The sequence below is a fragment of the Castanea sativa genome, chromosome 5 (genome assembly GCF_040712315.1).
Source record: "Castanea sativa cultivar Marrone di Chiusa Pesio chromosome 5, ASM4071231v1".
NCBI lineage: Eukaryota > Viridiplantae > Streptophyta > Magnoliopsida > Fagales > Fagaceae > Castanea > Castanea sativa.
In genome coordinates, this window is record NC_134017.1 from 69,817,238 (window position 1) to 69,842,549 (window position 25,312).

Below are 25,312 nucleotides of genomic sequence, written 5' to 3' on the forward strand. Positions count from 1 at the left end.
CGGCACAGTCTGAGGAGACTAGTTCTTATGTATATTTCTTTTGAATTTGGTTACAAGTCTAGTTCTTACTACTATAGTGTTTTTTCCCTCAAATCTCTGATCCCCTCCTTTAAGGGGCTTCTTTCTCTATTATATACCCCTCTTTTCTTCATCTCTATCGTCCACATGTAGATCAAGTTGTTAGCTTTGATCTTTGTCCCTACCTTCCTGAAATCTTTGGGAGTAGCTGTAAGGTTGTTGGCCACTGTTCAGGTATTACCTCCACATTAATGCGGCCAGAGGGTCAACTACAGAGCATTCAATGCGGTGGTAGCAGTTTTTCCTTAGATATTTCTTAGCTTCCCTTTGTTCTATGTTTCCCTGATGTTTATCCTTATCAGTAGAACTTTTCGAAGTGTTGCCCTCGAGGGCAGACTAATCCTTCTGACCTCTGCTTTGCTTGGTCAATAAGGCATTTCTCCTCGGACTACCTTCTCAAACCTTCGTAGTCATAGTTTGTTCGTGGCGTTCTAACTCTTACGTCTTCCCTATTGTCTATTTGTCCTCGGACCACTAAGCGTTCTCGGACAAGGCCCACGACCCCATATATACTTTTGGGTCCTTTATCCCTACAACCATTATTTAATAACTTGTTTGCCATCTTTTGGTGATTTCTATTACAGCTGGGCCAAACACTTATAATTTGATTGTGATTTTCAATATTCTCTACTAGAATTCATGAAAGCTTTTTTTTTTATATTGGTAAAATTATTTCTCTTTGATCAACATAATACAGTGGAGTACTAGTTTATAATATTTATCAAACCCCATAAACAAAATCATTCGGTTAATTAGATTTAGTGAGAGAAACTGTACCTTCATAACTGTCAAACATTTCTTTTTCTAAATTCTTCCATGCCATTTGAATGGATAAGCAAAAACTTTCTTTGCTTTGTTTAAATTTTTATACACAAATGGTATTTTACTTTGTTTAAGTCTAATTTGTATCAATGTGTTACCCTTACTTTGCTCAAGGAATTTTTGCCTTTGTACTATTATAATATGAAAAAGCTTGCGTGCATATTGTCCTATAATCTATTAATATTAAAAGCCAATATATGTTTTCTAAGCAAAATCACACAAAAAAGAGTAGGTGGTGTCTGATGATTCTGCAGAGGTTTTTCTTTCATGGTTGGAGGTGATGAGTCCATAAAAACCGTTAAGGTCGTCCATCTTAATGAATGGTCATTACATCATTAGTAGGCCATCAAAAATAGATGAGTAACCGCCGCCCAACACATTCAATAACGACCATCAAAGGCCTTAACCTCTCTCATCAAGACAAAGAACGTTATAGTTAGGATAATAATCACCTTCATTTATGTCCAACAGCTACCTAAGTCACTTATAAAAGGGACAATCTGTCCATTTGCTAAGGTATGTCAAAAAAAACTATTACAAAACACTGTCCATATACACAATATACGGGTTGGTACTAACTTAAGCTTTGGAGGCTCCCCTACCAGATAGAACCTGGTGGTCTCTTCGATCAGTCCCTCCTTTATTTTGCAGGTTCTATAAAATCGTTTAATGCTCCAGATTCAACGAGTGACCCAACAGACGATTTTGGCATCATCAGTTTGGCACCGTTTATGAGAATGAGATTAGCCACTAACATCTTCCTACAACAAAGGGTTACTTAACTCAATAAAGGGTTATGAAGAAGTAGATATCGGACCAAGATTATCTCATAGGATGATACCCTTTGATCATCTCTTCAATTTGCACATTCTCATTTCTTCGACCACTTTTGCAATATAAGATTGGGTTGAGATGGAGGAGACAAAGAGGTGTCACTGACACACCATCTTCGTCAAAGCATAACTTTGTCGTCCAATTAAGTAGATGATGATGTGAGAACCCAAATCCAAGGTCTTAAACCCTACGGCCTCTACCTTGACTCCTTGAGGGTCCACACCCCTGAAGTAGAGAAACAAAGCACACATTCGGGTCTTATGGTGTAGAGGAGATCAAATGGATGGTTTGATCCTTATAAGGCATGGACTGAACGCTGGATGACCACAAAATTCAAGCGACCTCGACAGACCTTAAGGATATGGCCCAGTTCACAGAACACACTATGGTCTAAAATCTAAAGGTCAAATTTACGCATTTTCCCCTTTTATACTCACCAAGTATTTGCAAATAATATTTAATCTTCTTTCACAGTTCACACTACACTATTCTCAAAAGACACATGAGGGTGAAGGAATTAATAACTATAATACTTTTCCATCCTAGAATGCAAAACGTTAGACATTATTATAATTCCCAGGTTCTACGCTAAGCATTGATGGAAAATGTCATAATATAGTTAGAAGACCGTGAATTCATGGTAATAAATATGTATGGTCTAGAGATATTATCCAATTTTATACCAGCTTTTTGAGGTAAAACAGGTAGAATATTTAATTTAGTAAAACCGTAAGTACAAGGGAATATATACCCTATTTCAACAAATCGAAAACAGGGGATAAAAAGGACATCAAAATTTTATACCAGCTTTGGAATAGCCTTGATTGCTGTCAAGCCCAAATTTAAGATTCCAATTTTGTGTTTGAATAGTTGTACAACAGTGAGGCTTTATAGTTACAGCCAACACACATACAAGGAATATATTATATTTGGTAGTTAGGAAAAAGAGTATGTAAAGAGATCGGTCAAGGAATATCACCATTTACTCTTTGAAATCCCCTCCATTAAAGCTAAATATAAGTCAAGCATTATAGCCTTGATATTCTAATTATGACCATCAAAAAGAGTTCTACTACATTTCCTAATATAATCAGAACAAACCGTTTGAGTCCCTTTACTGTATAAATAAATGTTTATAATATCCTAATTGATGTTCACACATTATGGTTTTTTATATCACTACTTTTCTTTCCTAATGCATCTTGCTAAGATAGAAAAATTGAAGTCAAATTTTATTGCATGGCCCTTGTCAAAGGTAAGAAATCTCATATTTTACCATTTGAGAAAAGTGAGACCGAAATTTATTATCTTAATAGAATTGTAGTATGTCATGATTTTGACCACTAAAAAGGTGGATTTGAATCTTATTGCCTGTCTAAGTTATTTATTAAAAAGAGAAAAATCTGCTTTAGGCATTAAACCCAAAGTTATTCAGTTTTGATTTTTGAAGGTGAAGAAATTCTGGATGAAGAAAGTTAGTGAATACTCCTATATGTTTTTACTTTCTACAGTTAGTTTCCTAATAGAAATTAATTTTGTAAATGCTCCTTAGAGCAATCAATTAAATGTATAAAACATTATATGTTTTTACTTTTAGAGTTGTCAATATCATTAGATATAAGATGTTTTTTCTCTAAAAAAAAGACATAAGATGGTTTAAAAAAATATGCTAATAGCATTATTTTTGAGTCAAAGGATCCAGTTATTTAAGGAATGCAAGTTTGCAAAATTTCATAATTAAAAATCGTTAGAATTTACGCCAATTTGTATAAAAGATATTTAGTTTCAGCACGTTTCTTCTAAAATAAATTCCATCATCGTTGCTAAGTTATAAAATTTTATATCTTCATATGTTCCACCATAGAATGAACAAAGTTTACCATTTAAACTTTTCCATGTATAATTACACTTTGAGAATGGAGAATTTAAATTGTTCCATACATAAATCCCACCAAAAGGTTTCATGAAATCTTTAGTGGTCTTTATATGTTAAAGCATCATGCTTTCACTGAGCCACTACACTTCAGAGCTTAATATAAACTATATTACACCTCATTTATATAAAAATCAATATTAAGCCCCCAACAAATTTTATTCATTTGTGGTTAATATTATTTGTGAATTTCTTACTTGACAAGGTTGCTCCAAGTCTAACACTTTGCATAGTATAAGTACTAAACTATTCACTAGTGTAACTAGACTAACTTGATTGTACCTATATTCTTAAGAAATTGTCAAGAAGAACCTGCCAAGAAAAATATCAAAAACCCTTAAGTGGAAAAGGGTAATACAACCAAAGATTATGAAAATTCCTTTGACATCACAAATGGGGAGTCAAGCCCCAATAGCTTTGAAGCCAATATCAACCCACCAAAAAAGAGCTCGTTGAAAAGAAATCAACTTAGAAGGGTACCCAAAGTACCGCACACACACATCTAAATCACTTGCCATGTGAAAAAAGTGGTTCCAAGCCAAGTATGCCTGTTCTAAGATCCTTGCAAAGGTGGGCTTGGATATTCAATTTCTAGAAAAAGTCCCAAGGCAAACAAGTAATTAAACCTTACTCACTCTCTCTCTTGTTAACGTAATCTCCAAAACTTGATTTTGATGTGTGTAACGTATGTATCTTACATTTAAGGAATTGCATAAGTTACCAACTAAATGCGAAATGAATTTAAGACAGACAGTCAAAAAAAAAAAAAAATTCCAAGGAAATCCTATACTTTCCTTTAGTCTAGCTCTATAATTACTGAGATTGTAAGAAAGGTGAAGTCAAATTCTTTTCAAAATATGCCATGTCAAGGCACTAAAAAGTGGAATAAAAAATCATTATGGTTTTACCATAATAGTATTGTAGGACGTGATGAATTGAATTACTTAACGATTCAATCCTTTTTATCCTTTAAATATCTACAGCAGTTTGTTATTTTGAAAGTTAATTACTTAGATGATTTAGTAAGGTCAAAATAGAGAAACTTGAGGTCTAGAATAAAAGATTCACTACACCATTTTTTTTTTAAATTCATGACCGTTTCTCTAGTTCATATCTTACCAACTTATTGCACATGCTATCACAACATCAAACACTTCTTTCATTTTTGATATATGTTGGACACTTGAGTATCCAAATTAATGGACATATCAGCTTTAACTTCGACACTTTAAAGAAGCATGTAGCCAACAGCTTCAGTCTTCACAAATCATATTATACTTTTAGAATGCACTTCGTCAAATGACATCCATAATTGTATAGCATGTAATTGCATATTTGTATATTGTTATTCCTAACAAAATGCAGCTAACACTATTGAAGTGACTTAAGTGTACAATTAAAGAATAGAGAAGAGGAAATTTCTACTTTGAACAGCAATGACCATGGTCGATCCCCCCCCCCCCCCCCCCAAAAAGTTCCAACCCTGATAAACCATTCCTCTAGACATTAACAAATAGGAATTGCACTGTTCATGTTTACATGGGGGCAACAAAGTGGCCTAGTTTTTAACCTTCAAAAAATTAAAGCAAAAGAGATCTAGGCCTTAGACATGAAGTATCATGTTAAGCTTAAAAATCTTAATAGAGAAAAGCTTGTTAAGAAGATCCTAGCAATGAAAAATTGACGAGTGTGGCAAAATAAAGCCGTCATCTAAGATGAATTACAAAAGAGGTAATTTCTAGAATTACAAGAAAGTAAGAAAAAGGTCCAACTAGGCTATTGGTAACTTTTTATTTATATATAAATTATTCTAAAATTCTTGTTTAACAAAGTCTTGGCAAGTGCATGTGCAACTTAATGCAGATATCAACATGGCCTCAAAAATGTCCAAAACAACATAGCGTCAAGGAATCTTTCCAGCAACAAGTGACAAGATTCGTTAAATGGATGTAAGTCACCAAAAAATGGCTAAGTGATAAGATTCCGCCAAGACGGATGTAAATCACTGACGAAACCTAAGTGATAAGATTCCTTAAATGGATGTAAGTCACCAAAAAATGGCTAAGTGATAAGATTCCACCAAGACGGATGTAAATCACTGACGAAGCCTAAGTAACAAGATTCCTTAAATGGATGTAAGTTACCAGAAAAATGACTAAGTGATAAGATTCCTCCAAGACGAATGTAAATCACTGATGAAGCCTAAGTGACAAGATTCCTTAAATAGATGTAAGTCACCAAAAAATAGTTAAGTGATAAGATTCTGCCAAGACGGATGTAAATCATTGACGAAGTCTAAGTGATAAGACTTCTTAAAAATGGATGTAAGTCACCAAAAAAAAAGAGACAAAAAAAAAAGACAAGATTTCGCTAGATCGATGTAAATCGCTGACAAAGTCTAAATGATGAAGCTCCGTAACTGGATGTAAGCTGCCTAAAAGTGGCTAAGTGACTAAATGCCCTTAGACGAGTGTAAGTAGACAAGGATTCTCACACAAACGCAAGTCACACGTAAATCAAGAATATCAAATGTGACGACCAGAAAATGAATGAAAGAAGAAGTATCGAAGTGATCAAAAATAGCCGTCCAAAGAAATTAGCTTGCTCTTTAGCAGTGATAAAAAATGGTCGTTCAAAGAAATTAGCTTGCTCTTTAGCAGTAATAAAAAATGGTCGTTCAAAGAAATTAGCATGCTCTTCAGTAGTGATAAAAAATTATTGTCCAAGGAAATTAGCTCACTTTCAAGATCAAGCTATGATCTCTCGAACGTTCAAAAAGACCTTCAAAAGGCAGATACTAAGAAGCCGTCACAAAAATACTACCATTCTTGAAGAAGAAAGTTATTGAAGATAAAGAAGTCTGAATCTAAACAAGTCAAGAATATTCCCAAAGCCTGACTAGCATAAAGCAAAATCAGACTTGGGAATGGGGGGCAATTGATGAGTCCATAAAAACCGTTAAGGTCGTCCATCTTAATGAACGGTCATTGCATCATTAGTAGGCTATCAAAGATAGATGAGCAACCGCTGCCCAACACATTCAATAACGACCATCAAAAGCCTTAAACTTTCTCATCAAGACAAAGAACGTTACAATTAGGGTAATAATCACCCTCATTTATGTCCAACAGCTATCTAAGTCACCTATAAAAGGGACGATCTGTCCATTTGCTAAGGTATGTCAAAAAAACTATTACAAAACACTGTCCATATACACAATATACGGGTTGGTACTAACTTAAACATCGGAGGCTCCCTCACCGGGCACAACCCAGTGGTCTCTTCGATCAGTCCCTCCTTTATTTTGCAGGTCCTATAAGATCGTTTAATACTCCAGATTCGACGAGTGACGCAACTGGCGATTTTGGCATCATCAGGAGGCACCTTTGGTTCAGCTGTTTCTTTCAGAGAAACAGCATCGAAATTTCTTGGTTATCTAAGATGGAAATGTGTCCTGCACCTTAAGATAATGTTGGGGTTCTCATCGTAATGAGGATCTTGACATGTCTCCAAAATGCTCCAAATATAGAACCTGGAATCCATGGTACAATTTTGGAATAATTTGATGGCACTTATATTATGTATTGCAAGTTTATTAAAATAATGAGGCCGCAAGCATAATTGAAAAGGAAAAAAAGAATTAGATGTTGGAAGAGAAATTAGATTAAATTTAGGTCAATGCTTTTTTTTTTTTTGAGGAACTATTTAGGTCAATGCTGATTGGTTTGAATTAGGATTAATATAGTGGAAAATGAAAGTTCAATTGTCAAATAATTTAAAATTTATTTGTCAACAAGAAGATATGTCCTTTTCAGATTATCTGCTTTTCATTTGGGTCTTTTTCAATTATAAGCTGGAACCTTTTTTTTTTTATGGCTGAATAATTATAAGCTGGAACTTGCTGTAAATCCTATTCTTTTTATTTTATTATTATTATTATTATTATTATTATTATTATTATTTTATTTTTTTTTTATATGAAACAAAGTTATTGGTCCAATGGAATAAAAAGTCCATCCCTATTGTATGATTGTAGTAGTACTTCTACGTAGGATGGCATGTTATTGTTAAAATTATTAAGGCCTTTCTTGCCGGCAATGTTGCCGTCCACAAATTAGCCATATATGATACATGTCTATTTCTCTTCTTGATGTTTAGGCTCTTGAACAGAAAGTCCCTAGTTTTCTGACATGTACTTTTTCTATCTGAGGCTGGATTTTGTTTTTCTTTGCAGTAAAAAGTTTATATGGTTGAACAAATCTAATCAAACTCAAATGGAAGTCAATATGATTGACTCAAATTGGAAATTAAAAGTATTGGAAAATGGAATGGACATTCATTTTCAAGACAACTCATGACGCTACAAGAAAATATGGTCTTCTCAATTTGGAAAAATGTAGCCTATTATGTGCTGGAATTTGCTGTATAACCAGTTTATTTGACAGTCTTTGAGTGAGTAGTTTTTTTTCCAGTTAAGTAACTTGGATATTTCAAAATCCTTGATGTATCGTCTCAGAGATACTTTTGCATGTGTGTTCTCAATGAGCTAGGAGAAAAATAATTATTTTTAAAAAAATTTCTTTAATTTTATAAAAATTATGAGATTAAGAAAGGGTAAAATAAAAAATAAAAAAAACAAAAAAAAACTCCTTTATGTAAACCATAAACTCACTAGTAAATTGTTGTACAAAGAAACAACATTTCACATACGAACACAACATAAATAGAGAGGAAAATTAGTCTAGGCAAAGGCCAACCAGCTTCACCTACTGAAACACAAGAGGAAGCCATATTCACAAACCTTCTGTATAAGCCACCCCAGTGGACTTCAACCATGTTCCTCCTTGTATCAGCTCAGCTACTGTGAGCTTTTTGGCTTCCTCTGCACTAGTAATGACATGATAACCAGACCATGTCACTCGCTTACTAGTACCAGCACCTGGTCCCTTATTATTATATTCCCCATAATACAATGTTTTTAATGCAAAATCCTTATCCCACATAGACCACCCAGTTGGATCAATATGATCACCAATGTAGGACTGCATGACAACAGTTCTTGAATACTCTTTCCAAGGCCGGCCCAAATATGATCGGGTCGAGCCCTTTAAGGGCAAAATAAATAGAAAAATGGTCCATGTAAACGTTCATTACATAAGACCATTGACTACATAAAATGCTGTGACCTATTACCTTTGTGAGTTATGACTTTGCAATGAAATGGTCAAAAAAAAGTTTTTTATAACTAAAAAAAATGTAGTATATAATATAGAGAGTTATTAATTGTCAATTTTCTATATAAATGTTTCCTTACATAAAGACCGATGACTATATACAATGTTGTGGTCATGTTACCCTCATGACTTGCCTTGAAATGATAAATAAAAAGTACTCCTTATATGATAGCGAGGAGAATATATTATTGTCCTATGTAAAAACATTCCTTACATAAGATAAGACCTGTGATCCTTATCCTTTACACAAACAAGGGATTAGACTGGTGCTCATAGAAAAAAGAAAAAAAGAGAAGCCCCGAATCACATTGTTTATTATCTTTCTTTTTTTAAGAAAAAGTCCCAAATTTACGAGGATATTATTAACCAATTAAGGTTTATTATCCAATTGAACATTACTTGCATAGTAGCGTACGTACGTAATTTATATATGGCACTTTGCCTGTTGTGAATTGTTGTTGTGGTTTTTTTTTTTTTTAGTTAACCATTATGGATGCATAAAACTAGGAATTAACAAATTTATTACAACATAAAGAAGTTTTGTCAAAAGCCAACAGGCGGTGAATTCAAAAAGACAACAAAAGAGGAAATGGGCTTGCTATAATGTCACAATTTTGAATAGAAGTCCCAGTGGCTTGGTTTGGATCGGTTCGACCTTGGGCCGTTACCATGTTGGTCTGTCCACTCATGGGCTTTCGGGCTACTAGCTTGCAATTTTGGAACACAACAGCTGCATTTCCGAATATAAAATCGACTGTACCAGTTATGTAGGAATCCCGGAAAAATTGCCGGTTTGAGTGGGTGTAGAGAGTGTCTTGGTAAGCATCAATGCGGCAACGATTTATGACGGATTGGTCAGCCCCGACGCGGAGTGCCACTGCTTGGTGCTTCTCTGGCCCAGCTGTGTTTTGGAACCAAATATCTTGGGCTATGAATCCATCACCAACTGCAGCTGTATTGGTATATCATAAATTGGTTATTGTTTTAGAAAGCAACTTTCCTGGATATGATATGCACCCAGCCCAGATACCAGTGGTCAATTCTGAGGTGCTAGTGTATCATTAAATTAGGCCCAAGCAAACAAGTACATGACCTTTTCCATGCACTTATTTTTACCTTATCCAACAAGCCGATTGTTTTTTTGCTACAACAAGCCAATTTTTTTGCAAGGCCGAACAGGCCTATTTTTTTTGCTACGCAAAACAAGCCCATATCTTTTTTGTTAAGGTCCCGCAGGCCCATTTATTATTTTTCTAGGTCCAACATGCCCGTTTCTTCTTTTCGGCAAGTTCCAACAGGTCCATTCTATACCCATCCAAACTAAGGTCATCGTATAAGTTTTTTAGACTTATTTTGGTGTAAATTTAGTATATAAAAAGCTTACAAAAAGGGAATCGTGTAAATTTAGTGTATAAAAAGCTTACAAAAAGGAAAAATTATCTTATGTCCTAAAAAAATGGAGTGTGACTCTTACAAGCATGTGAGCCTTACAACTATGAGTGTGGGACTCAGATGCTTGTGAGAGGCGTGCTCCATATATTCAGCACACAATATCCTAGTCTCCAAAAAAAAAAAAAAAAAAAACATTTCTTAAGTATTCCACTTTAATGGCTAAATCAAATAAGAGCATAATTTCAGGAAGGTAGCAAACTAGATACCATTTCTTAAGTATTCCACTTTAATAATTAAGAAATAGTAAATTTAATTATTTAATTATAATTCTAATGTTAAGTTTGGAAGACTATAAAAAAATTGTTAAACATTTTTTTTCTCACAATAAATACGGCAGGGGATTAAAAAAAAAAGCTTATCATGAAGAAGACTAACTAGTAATTTTATTTTTATTTTATTATTATTATTATTATTTTTTTATATAAGATATAAATTCTACTCTAGTTTAATTTATGTATATGTGTGTGAAACGCACTCCTAGAGACTTGAATGCCGGCCTTTGCCCCTCATACCCCACAAGCACTTATTCTTGTAGAATGACCATCGCATGAAAGGTGTACGGCTAATAAATTATAAACAGTTGAAGAAGACTAACTAGTAATAAATTTCAAATCTTGACTTAAGAAGGAATAAGGATCATTACCTACAGTTGCAGAATTGAAAGTTGTGGTTCCGTCAACAAAATTCAGGCTACCAGTGATAATGGTTGAATTCATGCCATCACCAACTATCATCAAGTTCTTTTTACTCTTCCCAACCTCAACATTCTCTTTATACTTCCCTTTTTTCACATAAATAATGTACCTAGTTTTTCCATTATTTGGTGCTGAGGCCACAGCTTCTTTCACAGTCTTGTACTTCCCACTCCCATCCGTAGCCACCACAACGTTGGCCTTGATTTCCTTAGGCAAAGCTTGTAAAAGTGTCCTGTCCCTACTCGTGACCCATGTAGGGAATTCTCCATTTAATGGCTCATCAATCATTACTTTGGTTTTCAAGGGTGAAACTGCAAGAAGCATGGCTAATGAAGTTCTGGCTCTTGATATTAAGTCCTTGAGCCCTGGCTCCATTGTGGTCCGAGCTGAGCCCTCTAGTCCATCCAAGCATGTGACATGGTTAGTGAGTACACTGCTTAGCCATGCATGGGCATCTTCAATGGAACTTGTAGTCATATTTTGAAGAGCCACTTTCGAGTTAAAAACCCTGTCCTTGGACAAGTCCATTAGCTCCACACAATCAAGCAAAGCCACTTGTTCCCTAGGATTATTGTTGATCCTTTGGTTGACATTTTTGGCTGTATCAATTGCTTTTTGTATAGCTGATGTGGACTCTTCTAAAAACATTTGCAACATGATTGTCTTAGAGTCATTGACAACTTCTGAGAACATGGATATGCATCCTGCGTGGTTATATTCTTGATCACAGATGTGGCTGTGTAGGAGGGGATTAGAGGAGCTAGGTTTGATAAGATGGGTAGCAACAAGTGCTGTTGAGAGTATGATAGCAGCAAAGGAGAGAATTAGGTAAAGAGTATTCTTGCAGTGAGAAGTTTTGGGGTTCTCTAACAGAGGTTGATGGGTTGCCATGTTTGGACTTTATGCTATAGTTGTTTTGTCCAGTAAGCTTATCCCTTATCTTGTCTTATGGCCCTTAAGTAGAGTATAGGAGATGAAGCAAAAGTTTACTTTAATTGTTGTTCTATAGGTCATAATTATTGGCTTCGCATCGAGTGTTGAATTCCTGATAGGATTAGCATTATTTTCAAACTTTTGCATTTTATATTGTCAATTTGCTAATCAATGATTGACTTTAAGCTAGTGGGATTATTAGTCTTGAGGTTTCCAAATCACTGTTTCATGAAAAGTGATATTAGAGATATAACTATATAGACCTTGGAAATTATTCTAATAACTTTTAAACAAAAAACAAATGAGTGATTAAAATCATATATATTAATTAGTGTGTAAGCTGAGAGAAAGTTTAATTAAAAATCCAAATCTATATATAGAATAATAGGTGAAACTGAGAGAAATTCAAATTAGAAATCTAAATTAGAGTTCAAGTTTGCACCATGTGTCATAAATTATTTATTCTTAAAGAGTTTTATTTTTTAATTTTATAATCAAATATGAGACCACATTATAAATATTCATCCAAGTGAGTTATTAATTACAAAAATCAAAGAGTTTAAAATAAATGAATTCTAATAAAAAAAAGTGCTTAACAATAATTTTTTTTTTAAAAAATGAATAATTTAAATTTTATACTTAATAATATCTTTACAAAATTTTTTATAGAGTTAACAAAATATAAAAATGACTATTAATAGTATTTAAATTATATATATATATATATATATATTATATTATGCATCTTATTGTATATATCCAAACATATGCATGGGGTTACAAGCTAGTTAAATTCTAATTGCATACTAATTTTGTGCTAAATGTCAGTCTAATTACCCTATTATTTGATGCCAAATGTCTTTATATTTCAAATACACTATAATTTGCGCAAAGTTTTATTCTTATTATGCTTTAATTGTGTGTCGATTATGTTTACATGCAAATTCATGTATCTAAACTTAGAAAATATAAAAAAGACTTAATTCTAATTTATTATCCTTCTTTACAATACTATTAATATGTACAATTGATTACTTATTAGGTACATACTGCACGCTTTTGCACACACACACAATTTAAAAACTAAATTTTTTAACATTATTACTGTGAATGCTCTAACCTAATTTAATTTAAAGTGTTTAGATTAATATTAAGGGTCTATGTTGTGCTCGTTTGGATACGACGATTTGAGCAACAAAATTACGATTGCAATTTCAAAACGTGATTTTTATAATGTCTTAATTTACAAATTGTGTGTTTCTGGGTCCAATAATATGATTTTTATGTGGCATCAGACCAACTGAGTAGTAATGATAAAAAGTTGTTGACACAATTTTATAAAGCTCAACCAAATGCACCAGCGCAGAGAGAGAGAGAGAGATATATAATTATAGTGCTGTTTTTGACATTTCTTTATTAGGTTGATTTACATAAAGGCCTGTGTTTGATGCTTTAGTGCTGGTTTTTTTTTTTTTTTTTTTTTTTTTAAAGAAAATAAATGCATCATCAGGGCTTTTTTAAAAAAGAATCAATAAAAAAAAATGTTGCATTTCTTTTTTATTTAAAAGAACAGCACTAAGGCAACAAATCAAAGGAGTCAATCTCGTACCGGAGACTATACTAGTTTGACCAGTGGAATGATATATTTCAGTACCGGTCAATGTCGGTGTACCATTTCGGGTTTACCGTTATTTTTTAAATTTATATATATATATATATATATATATATATATATATGTATGTATGTATGTATGTATGTGTGTGTGTGTATATATATATATATTATAATAATAAATATAAACGTTTACCATAGAACATTACCTCAATTCAGAACAAATTATTCATGGTTTTAAACTTTAGCATCAATTAAAAGAAAAAAACACAATATAAGAAATAGAAAGTTTAATTATTCATTGCATACTGAGAAAACAAATAATACTAATAAGTTAATACAATTAAATTACCATAATGCAATTAAATTACCATTTTGCCCTTACAAAAATTACAAAACTAAAAAAAATAAAAGTTTTATTTTTTTATTTTTTATTTTTTTGGTACTGACCGGTATTATCCGAAATTAGCCAGTATGACAGGTATTTAAATTGGTACGAAACGTTGGTGTTTCGATACCGATATACTTACCAGTACGATATATACTGACCGGTACGGCCGATACCGGTATAGTATCAACTACCTTGCAACAAATACCAATTAAATGCACCATTGTAAATATAGCTTCAGAGAGCGTTTTCACCACTTCACACCCCAACTCCTTTAGTTTTAATTAACAACTCATAAATTCTAGAATGAAATCTTTGATGATGCAATTAACATAATGGTCTCATTACTTTTTACTTAACATGATACTTCAAAGGAGATTATTTATCATATATCGAATATATGTGTTTACTCTTTTACATGCAGATGGACTCACCCTTATGTGAGAGAGTGGTTACATATAATACCATCTTACTAGAAAGACCTTTCATATAATTATAAAAGTAAAATTTGCTTATCAATGAAGATTATGTCAGTTTAGGAATTGCTTCTTTGGTAAAAAAAATTAAAACTAGTTTATTTTATAAAAAATTTAAAGTTATATTATTTATTAAAAAATTAAAACAAAAAAAAAGTAAAACTTTTCTCAACCATTCTCAAAAGGCAAAAGCACACTTAAATATCATCTTTACGAGGAGTAATGGTAAAAAATTACGGCATTATCGAGATATTGTACAAAATTATTCAAAAGTCGGTAAAAGCAAAAGCCTTGGCCTTAAGGATAGTATATTAAGAAATTGAAACAATAGCTCATAATTATATTGGTTTCACATCAATTAATGAGCAAAGTCTTGAATTCTTGTCTTATATATGATAACCATATCTAGGATTGACTTTAAGCCGGTGGGATTAATAGTTTGCAGTACTGTTTCATGAAGAATAATATTACATATTTAGACCACCGCACACTCTAGGTTTGTTGGTCACATAAAGTATAAATACTTGTGAGGTGTGAGGGATAAGGGCTGGAGTTCAAGTCTCCAGAAGGGAGTTTTACACCTACATACACTTAGATTAGACTAGAATAGAAATTCTATCTTGTATAATATATATATATATATATATATATATATATATATATATTAGATATTTAGAAATGGGGTCATGCTAACGAGTGTCTTTAGAATATTAGTTAATAGACCATTTTAGAAAAGTTTTAACATCATTTTTAGCATTTCCCTTAAAACTATTATAAACCTTTTTTCTTTTTTCTTTTTTTATAGGAAGAAATATTATAAACCTTCGATCGCATTGATATGTGTAGGTTTTGTTCTTTCTCAAAGAACATAGTAGTGGGAGAAAATTCCTCTACACATTAAAGGGAAGTCACTCCTTAAAAGTATATCTCCATGTGCTTTTTTCGGTAACGTGAGATTCTATGATCGCGAGACTCTCTTTTGAGTCACTACATTATCATATCAATATGTTATAGTAAAAATGATACTATGTTTAACATTTTAGTATGTGATAATTACAAATTCATCCACCTGAGATTAGGCTCAATTTCATGTAACCTACCTGTGATTTGTAAAAATCACTTTACCCACTCATGTTGACTCTGTTATGTACTGTTACTCATCTAACCACTTTTACCATGAAAAACAGGGAAAAAAAACATAAAAAATACAATACAAAAAAAAATCAAGATCTAAAAATTAGTGTTTTGTTACTTTTGTATAGATTAATATTAAATAGAAAAGTAACATGAAAATAAGAAAAAGTCTTCAACATCAACATCCTCTAATACACACAAGCAAACAAATAAACGGAAAGAGAAATGAGACAATCAAACTTTTTTTTTTTGGAACTTATTTCAAGATGTTTTTTGTTTTTTCTCTCTAATCGGTGGGGTTGCTACTTGCTAAAGAAGGACCCGAAAGCTTTGATTGTGCAGCTCTCAAAGAAAGTGTGTACTGGTAGAAAGCCGCTGCTACTAGTGCTCCCACGAATGGGCCAACCGAGAAGTTCGACTGCACTAGGTTAATATCAGTGCCAATGATTTTGTTTTGATTAAATGTTATTGTTGCTAGGAGTATTGGAGATGAAGTTTGAGTTTAAGATATTAAATTTTTACAAAATCCTAATATTTAGATCTTGATTTATTTATTTATTTATTTTACAGTGAAATAATGATAAGGGTAATGGCGGCATAATAGACCTAATCTCAAGTGAGTAAAAATGATACTATTCAAATCACAAGTAACATAAAATCAGACCTAAATTTATAAAGGTTATCTAAAATTATCAATTTTAATAATTTAAATAAAATTGTTAGACTAACATAAACTCAAATTTTAAAAACTGAAATGATATCCAAAGAATTGTTATATTAGAGCAATTTTGATCATCTCATGTTCTTCTACCCATCATTAAGTCACTTGTGTTTGGTTATAATAATTATCAGATTAGAGCTCATCCAATCCAGCCAGAATTAAGTGAATCTAGAGCCTTGAAGATTTTTGATAATTAAGAAGAGCTTGAATGAGGCTTAGGAAAGCATGAGTGTGACAGTGTGTACTTTCTTTTTTTCTTCCCTTTTTTGAGAACAAAAGATGGTACTTTATGCATTCTAAAATAAGTAGAAAAAGATACGCAAAGATCCGTTTAACTTTTGTTAGGAAAAGATGCAGCAACGGATATAGGCACCGCAGTACACTTTTGGAGTCACGTTTGTTTGTTTGTTTTTTTGTTTTTGTTTTCTTGTTTTTGTGGGTAGAAAAGGAGATAACAATAAACAAAAGAGTAACAAGAGTATTGGTATGATTCTTTTTAGATAAATAATATGTCCACAATATTTTTACAATAAATCCTAAGTAGCAGGTTGTTACTAGTTGTTATTGTTGTGGCAAAAAAATAATTATATTGTTAGGTTCAAATTTGAACTAATAACAACTAACCACTTATGATTTGTTGTGAAAATATTGTGAACGTATTATTTCTCTTCTTTTTAACATACAACCCATACAAATCGGATTTATTGGCTTCATGATAGCAATGGCTGATCAGACTTGAGGACAGGACTAGGATTTTTTTAACTTTGGGGGGCCAAACTATGTATTCATAGGTTAATTATAAGTCATTAGACATAAGTCATATATATATATATATATATATATATATATATATATTTCAAATTTAACATATTATAAAATCAAATAAGTATATAAAATTGTTTAATTTGCTATAAACATGTAACAAAATATAAAAGAAAGAATTTAGCATTTCTCATCAAACTTATGCTCAATGGTGATTCTTTATATAAAATTGATGTATTATCATTTCCACATGTAACTTCTTTGCAATTTCCTTTTTCAAATCTTTGAAGAAAGATGTCCATATTTCCATTGCAACCCAATCTCTCTTTCTTGAAACAATTCAAGTTCTCTTCCAAAAAAAAAAAAAAAGCTAATGGTGATAAAGTTTAGAAAAATATATAACTTTGAGGGAAAAAATGGGGATGCTGAGGAAAATATCAATTTTTGTTTAAAGAAATAATGATAATAGAAGATAGAAATAAATAAATGAAGTTTGAAGATTAAGGACGCAAAGACATAGGAACTCAACAGTTTTTGGATAAATAATCATGCGTTGGAATTTCAAAATTTAACACACACAAACACAATGCACTTTTGTCTTCTTACAAAAAGAAAAAAAAAAAAAAAAAAGGAACTTTACAGCTTTGGATTTATTAGCCTTTACTAAGTCTCGTTTGTTGTTGTTGGTTTTTTTTTTTTTTGGTGAAGTACACTTGAGAAATTGATATATTGGAATTGAAAAGCCGGTGTGAGATTTCAAAGGGAAAAAGCATAAAAAAAAAAACGAGGACTGGGCCAAGTAAAATCTTTTTTGGGGTAAATCTATTGGTTCTAAAGATTTAGGATTTAAATATTTAGAATCAAATCTGTATTGTATTGGCAAACCGAGAAAAAAACATATCTAGTTTAGGTTTTTAGGTAATGCTTAAAAGTGGGTGATTCAAGATTCAAGTCCAGCTGAGTGAAAAAAAAGAAGTGTGATTCTACCTTACTTGACCGATCGAGAATTAGGCTCGATCGATCGAAAATCGCAGGCACAGTTTTTTTCTACAGATTTTTAAACAGGCCCAAGCCTGTGAAAACGTTTAGGGTTTCATCTAAACTTCTTCATATATAAAAGGGAAACTCTAGCCACATTTTGAAGACTTTTGGGAAAAGACTTGTGTGTTACTCTTTGTAAGATCTAAGAGGTTTTCTATCTTCTAACTACACAAGAATCTATTAGAGCTAAAATTACAATTAAGTGTTTGGTAGAACATAGTTGCTACATCAAAATCATTACTGAAGGTGATCTGAAACCTTTGAGTGGGATCTCAAAGTCACAAGTAAGGCGGCTTGTGTTGGTGTAAATCCAAGAAGAGAAGGAATCCGTGTATTCGAAACTTGCATGTGGTCGTGTTAGAAAGTTACTACATGAGGTAGCAATAGATTTAGGATTAAATCTGATTGTAAAAACTTCAATTCTTTTATAATGGATTTATTTTATCTTAAAGATAGTTAGGTCAAATCTTCCCCAGATTTTTACATTAAAACGGCTAGTTCCATCAGTTTTCCTGAGTCATCATTTTGTGGTGTTATTTACTTTTCTGCTAATTTGCATAGATATATTGTGTTTAACCTAAATCTGAATAATTAATCTAAATAATTACTTAATTAATATATTAAATTAAACAATCTGGTTTAAGGGTAAACGAACAAACACAATCAATATATGTACAGGGCCCGACTTATTTCTATATAATATTAGAAAGATATTTAAAAGTTTTGGGGAGCCACGCCAACCCCCCCAAGGTTGTACATGCCTTTGCCCCACGCTTGAGGAATCATTCATGATAGAAGAGACAAGAATATTAGAGTAGTTTGCATTAGCTAACAAATCAAATAAATAACTTTTTCATCTAGCTCTTCTTCTATGGTTGTAAGATTTAAGATTTTTTGGAAGTCCACCGCCTCTCTCTTTCTCTTCTCCATAGTGCTCTTTTATTTTTATTTTGTCAGAATTTTTTTTAAAATAAATAAATCCTAGGGTGATTCTAATTTTAAATAAGAGTAAAGCTACCTAAAAAAAAAGAAAGAGTAAAGCTAGGAATATTAATTTTTTCATAATTTTTTTAAAATTTTAAATGTTTATCATTATTATTATTATTATTATTATTATTATGAGCAATGTCTCCGTGAGGGTTCCTCAACTGACTAAGAAGGAAGATTAAATATTAATTAAGCATTTCTCACTTGGGCAACGAACTTGCACTAACCAAAAACAATTAGTTGGAGGGAAGAAAAAAAGTTATAATATTTTTTTTTTTCTTGTTTGTGAGCAGCGTCGGACTAAGGTCACTTCTTAAAAAATTGCAAACGCTTGAAGAAGGCTAACTAGTAACACGTTTCAAATCTTGACTAGAAAGGAAGGATCTTTAGCTACAGTTGCAGAATTGAAAAGTTGTGGTTCCGTCAACAATATTCAGGCTGACACTGATAATGGTTGAATTCATGCTATCACCTACGATCATCAAGTTCTGTTTTTTTACACTTACCCAACTCATCAACATTCTCTTTATCAAGTTCTGGCTCATGATATTAAGTCCTTGAACTCTAGCTCCATTGAGGTCCGAGCTGATCCCTCTAGTTCAATGGAACGTGTGGTCTTATATATTTCGAAGAGACACATTTGAGAGCAGACTGCAGAGGTGGCTTGATGCATTTGAGGGCTTAAGGCAAAAACTGAAATTGAGGCCTTTAATATATTTAAATATGGCTCAAAAAAAATTATTACTAATATTTTACTATCTTGTTTTAAATGCAAAATTATTATTAATTAATGCGAACAATGTAGATTTTTTTTTAGAAAGTCTGCAAACACAAAACAATAACAAAACTTTCACACCGGTTGATATGGTAGATTGATAGTGGTAAGTAAAAGAATAATATTGGTGGCGGATCTAAGTAAAAAATAATAAAAGTTTGTCAACTCAATTATTGTAAAACACGTGATTTTTTTTTTTCTGTATTGTTTTTTTTAAATGTGCTACATTCATTATATTTTTCACAAAAAATTCTAATTGTTAAGCTGATACTGGTTCTAATTTAAACTTACTATTGAAATTATTTATGTTGTTATCAATAAGTAACAGCCTCTAATAACCTACTACTTAGAATTTGTTGTAAAAATATTATGAAAAACGTTGTGAATGTAACATTTCTACTTGATAAAAAAATTTATTTTAAGTAATGACTAATATTTGAGCTTAACTAAATTAAAATTTGGGGCCTTTTTTCTACTTAGGGTCTTAGGCGACTGCATCAATTGCTTACCTTGTAGAGCCGGCACTGTTTGAGAGAAAAATGCATTTTTGTGAGAGATCTTCATACCAGTCCGGTACTTGTCCCGGTATGCTCGAAACAAATCCTGTATAAATAGTATTTAAATTGGTAAGAAATATCAGTGTTTCTATACCGGTCTGAGTTCTTGTACGAAAAATTATGACGGTACCAGTCGGTACGGTACAATATTAACTCCCCTTTAGTAAACAGTAACTTTTACTTTTTACATACATAGTTTATCAAATATACTTTCTAGACTTTCTACCCTTCCCATTTAAAATAATCATTTTTATTTTTATTTTTTATGTATTTCTTTTAAATTCTTTATTGGAGAGAGAGAGAGAGAGACATGGGGCTGAATTTTTTATTCCATTAAATTCTTTTGCTAATGAATAGTAACATTTTGTGTAATTATACAATATTCCGGGAGTACTATAAATGCATACGCCTCTCTCTCACATAATTGTAGGTTCCATTAATTAAATTCATAGTTCACAATTCATGCAAGATGAGAGAGTACGCATTTATGGTAGAGAGAGAGAGAGAAGCATATGGGGCTGAATTTTTTATTCCATTAAATTCTTTTGCTAATGAATAGTAACATTCTGTGTAATTATACAATATTCCAAGAGTACTATAAATGCATACGCCTCCCTCTCACATAATTGTAGGTTCCACTAATTAAATTCATAATTCACAATTCATGTAAGATGGGGGAGTACACATTTATGGTACTCCCAGAGTATACAATAATTTTCCTAACATTCTAGACCAAGAGAGTAATTGTTCATTAGCAAAAGTGCAAAACACTTTTTGAACTTTGGAGAGATTGTTGGAGCCAGATTTGCAAGATTTACTATCTATAATAGAGATGATTTTTGTTTTAGCTCATCTATTGGAGATGCTCCACTCAGAGTACCAACTAACAACACTTTTAAATAGGTTCACCGTTAACATCACTTTTATAATGCACCATTTGTACCAAGTCAAATCAACAATTTTTCAAAAATTATGAAATATTTTGTACCACTAAATTTATTATTGAAATAAATGCATGCGAGATTGCCGATTGCGGATCAATGATGAAGAATGTGAACTAATATTATAATATCATCACGCCAATAAACTTATGAATATAAAGTCAAAACCATTCAACATCCCCCCCCCCCCCCCTACCCTAAGGAGGAGAACAAAGTCCTCTAACTTTAACTTTCTTTTTTATTAGGTCCTTTTAATGTTGGTTTTATGTTTTTGCTTTTCAGTTCAATCTTTTAATTGTAATAATTTGTTTTTTTCAATTTAGTCCTATTATCTAGTTTCATCAAATTTCCGTGTTATTTACAATATTTTTCACTTTCAAAGAAAACATTATTTTGGGTAGACTTAATCAGTGCAAATTAGATGGAGGTGGATAGAAGAATTACATTGAAAACGAAAATAAGTGAAATGACCAAAAAAAAAAGAAAAGAAATGAATATGATTGAATTACAAACATGATAAAATTAGTGGGTGTAATTTATAATTTACTAAAAAAAAAAAAAACCCTTTGATTATTACACAGAGGACCTATTCTCTTTGGAGCCATATTAATTTTGTTGGTTTTCCATAATATATGAAATCAAGATTTGATAAGAAATTGTTAACGTGTAATGTGTTGTGGGCTTTAGGCCCACCTAGTTTACTTGTATAACACATATACTTGCATTACACTTTTACTTGTACTACACACATCTGCCTCCTATATAAAGGAACTCATGTATATTCTTTTACTGAATTCAATAGTATTGTATTTCACAGTAAAAGAATATGCATTAGCATAAGCCCAAGCCTAATTCTACTTTGTGTGCAAACCAAGTTTCCTATTTGTACTAAAAGTCCAAGCCTAATATTAGGTTAGGGTTTAGTCTACTATATATACACATGTTATGGTTTATTGTAATACAAGATTTGTACTACACTCTAATATATTATTGATGTAGTCCTTTAGGATTTCCTTCGTGGATGTATGCTATTAAGCTGAACCACATAACTCTCATGTGTTATTGTGTTTTATACTTTATGCTTTTACTTCCGCATTCATACTAGCATATTTAACATAGTATATAAATACTAATATTTAACATGGTATCAAAGCCACCTTCCTGTGGTCATGGTTTTTTGTCCTTACGATGTATTAAGAGCAATCTTTATCTTTCTCAGTGTTTTTTCACTGCGTTCATCTTCTATGGCTTCCCCCTTTTGTCGTCAAAACTCTCTGGTTTAATCATGCCACAGTTAGAAGTGGCATCAATATTGCAAGACCATTGCCTTCTTCAAACCACCGTCACAGAGCCAAACTTCATTCAATGGATCTTCTCAACCTTATCAAATCTTAAGGTTTCATCAAGCTTCTATCTTGAGTTTGAGATGGGGTGTTAGAAATATATTATCCCATTAGTAGAAGCTCAAGCCTTATTCTACTTTGTGTGCAAGCCAAGTCTCCAACTTGTACTAAAAGTCTATTAATCTAGGATTTAGTCTACTATATATACACATGTTATAGTTCATTGTAACACAAAATTTGTACTACACTCTAATATATTATCGATGTAACCCTTTAGGGTTTCCTTCGTGGATGTAAACTATTAGCTAGGTTGAACCACGTAACCCTCATGTGTTATTGTGTTATACACTTTATGTTTTTGCTTCCGCATTTATACTAGCATATTTAACACAGTGTATCAATACAAATATTTAACATAAATTATTTGGAGAATGGTTTTTATTTTTTATTTTTCCGACTATAAGAAATTAAGCTTACCCCATAAAAGAGAGTTGATATTATCAGTGGTGGCTCTAGGAACATTTTTTAAGGTGGTCAATGTGGAGAATTCACGACCACATTATATTTCTTGGTATTGTGTTTTAAGGAAAAATGAAATTATAAATTATTTTTATGTAATGGGCTGAATGAGTTACAAATTTGAATGATTAAGGATTTAAAATTTTTTTTTTCGAGTAGGTTTTTGTTGAATAATTTATTCACTTGTTGTTTGGTTTAGCCTTGTTTTTATTTTGGCTAATTTTTATTGTGGTTATTAATCTTTTTTTTTTGGGGTGGGGGGGTGGTTTAAGGGGTTAAGGATTATGTTTGGGGCCAAAATTATTTTTGAAATAATGCTACGTCCACAAAGTTTTCACAATAAATCTTATACGACAAGCTATTATTAGTAGGTTTAAAAATGATGTTAGTGTTTGATCTAAATTAGAATCAGTAATTGCTTACCACATAAAATTTGTTGTGAAATTGTTGTATGTGAAACAGTTGTATGCAACATTCCTTTCACATGGGGTGGTTACACACTTGTGGAATTTTCACCTTTATATAAGTAAAACTCACCCCATATCTTATATAAGATGAATGTTGTATGTAATGGTTACATAAAGTAACTTATTCATAGTAGGAGTTGAAGAGTGGGACCTAAATGCACTCCTCCTCAAAAAGAGAAGCAAAAGGCACTACTAAGCCAATATGTATTTGGCTTATTAGGGGTTGAATTGAACTTGTAACGAATGGCTACAATAACAAAGAAGCAACCCCACCACTAATCATGGACAAAGAAACATGCATTCTACTTGGCATCACTCTGATTCTCAAAAAAAAAAAAATGTTTGGGTGCAGAGAAATCTTGTTATTTATGATTATTGCAAGGACTATGAAAAGTACCCCACATTGCTAGTGGATTGTTTATTGAGTCCATGGGATTTATGAGGAAGTGATAAGGGATAAATACTACTTGATATCATTTTTAAAAAAAGTTTTATATTACATCGGTATAAAAATGTGTAATTCTATGTCACTATTGTATTTGATTATTATTTAGACATTTTATTTATTTGAATTTTATTCTAAATTTAAATGTCTTCTTCTGCTAGAATTTATTTACATGTTAAGTTGTGACTCAAAATTGCTGTAAAAAAAGGTACTTAATAATATTACTAATTATAGAAATGTCACACAAAACAAGGTCAAATTATCTCTAGATATTGAAACTTTTTTAAAGTTTAGAAAGTTTGAGCTTAAGTTTTTGTTTTTTAATTCGAATTTCAGCTTAAGTTTCTCTCATATAAATAGTCAGAAATTGATTTCTATCTCAAAAGAAAAAGAAAAAGAAAAAGAAAAAGAAAAAGGAGAATGGGGTATGAATAGCCAATCCAAATGTTGACATAAAGAATAACATATGTTTGTGGGTTTAAATATAACAAATATATTATTTTCATGTTTATGCTTATTCGTATTATATTTTTATTTAATTTTTATATTTAAAAAATAATATTTCTTAATTAATATATTCGTAGCCCTTTTAGATCTTTTAAATTAAATATAAAAAATAAACTAGTAAGTTTGCATTTATTAGTTGTTGATATCCCTAATTATATGCAAGGCACAATAATAAAAATGGAAAGCGAAATAAAATAATATAAAATAATTATATTGGAATTTAATTGCATTGTAAAATTCAATAATTTTTTTAAACAGCATGCTTATTATTATTGTATGTGATTGAGAGATGAAGTATACAAGTGTGTGCTTGGTCATCCGAATCTGCAATAAAAGCGGCAATGGAGGTTCAAAGTGTTTTGCAACTCTCCATTTATTCAATGCTGATCCCGCTACTGTCACAAAAAAAAAATAAAATAAATTCCGATAAGTACTTATATTATCAAAATATAATTAAGCTTTAGTGATCCTGAACTTTCAGTTTCTAATCATACTTGTCTTGGGAAGAATTGTTTCCGACTTTCTTTCTTGATAGTTTTGCCTGGTTCATTTTTTGCAATGATGCTTTGGACCATTTATTATAAAAGAGAATGTCCTCTAGACATGACATATTCAAAGTTCACGTACAATGATTAATTCTTCAATTCGTAACCAAG

The 25,312-nt window shown here is 31.8% G+C and overlaps 1 protein-coding gene across 1 annotated transcript; it reads right to left on the reverse strand.

Moving 5' to 3' along the window:
* Positions 1 to 8,317: 8,317 nt before the first annotated feature.
* On the reverse strand, positions 8,318 to 12,008 carry LOC142636562 (pectinesterase-like). Its single transcript, XM_075810819.1, has 3 exons — positions 10,997 to 12,008; positions 9,488 to 9,853; positions 8,318 to 8,786 (listed from the first exon to the last, which is right to left on the reverse strand). The coding sequence occupies exons 1-3, from the start codon at positions 11,937 to 11,939 to the stop codon at positions 8,461 to 8,463; spliced, it is 1,635 nt and encodes a 544-aa protein (XP_075666934.1). The 5' UTR covers positions 11,940 to 12,008; the 3' UTR covers positions 8,318 to 8,460.
* Between the last annotated feature and the right edge of the window lie 13,304 nt (positions 12,009 to 25,312).

Coding starts and splice junctions, on each gene's coding strand:
- LOC142636562 (XM_075810819.1), bottom strand. CDS start 11,939: ATGGCAACCCATCAACCTCTGTTAGAGAACCCCAAAACTTCTCACTGC. Junction 9,854..10,996: donor TTTCAATTCTGCAACTGTAG/GTAATGATCCTT, acceptor ATACCAATACAG/CTGCAGTTGGTGATGGATTC. Junction 8,787..9,487: donor CATTATAGCAAGCCCATTTC/CTCTTTTGTTGT, acceptor TTTTTCTATTTA/TTTTGCCCTTAAAGGGCTCG.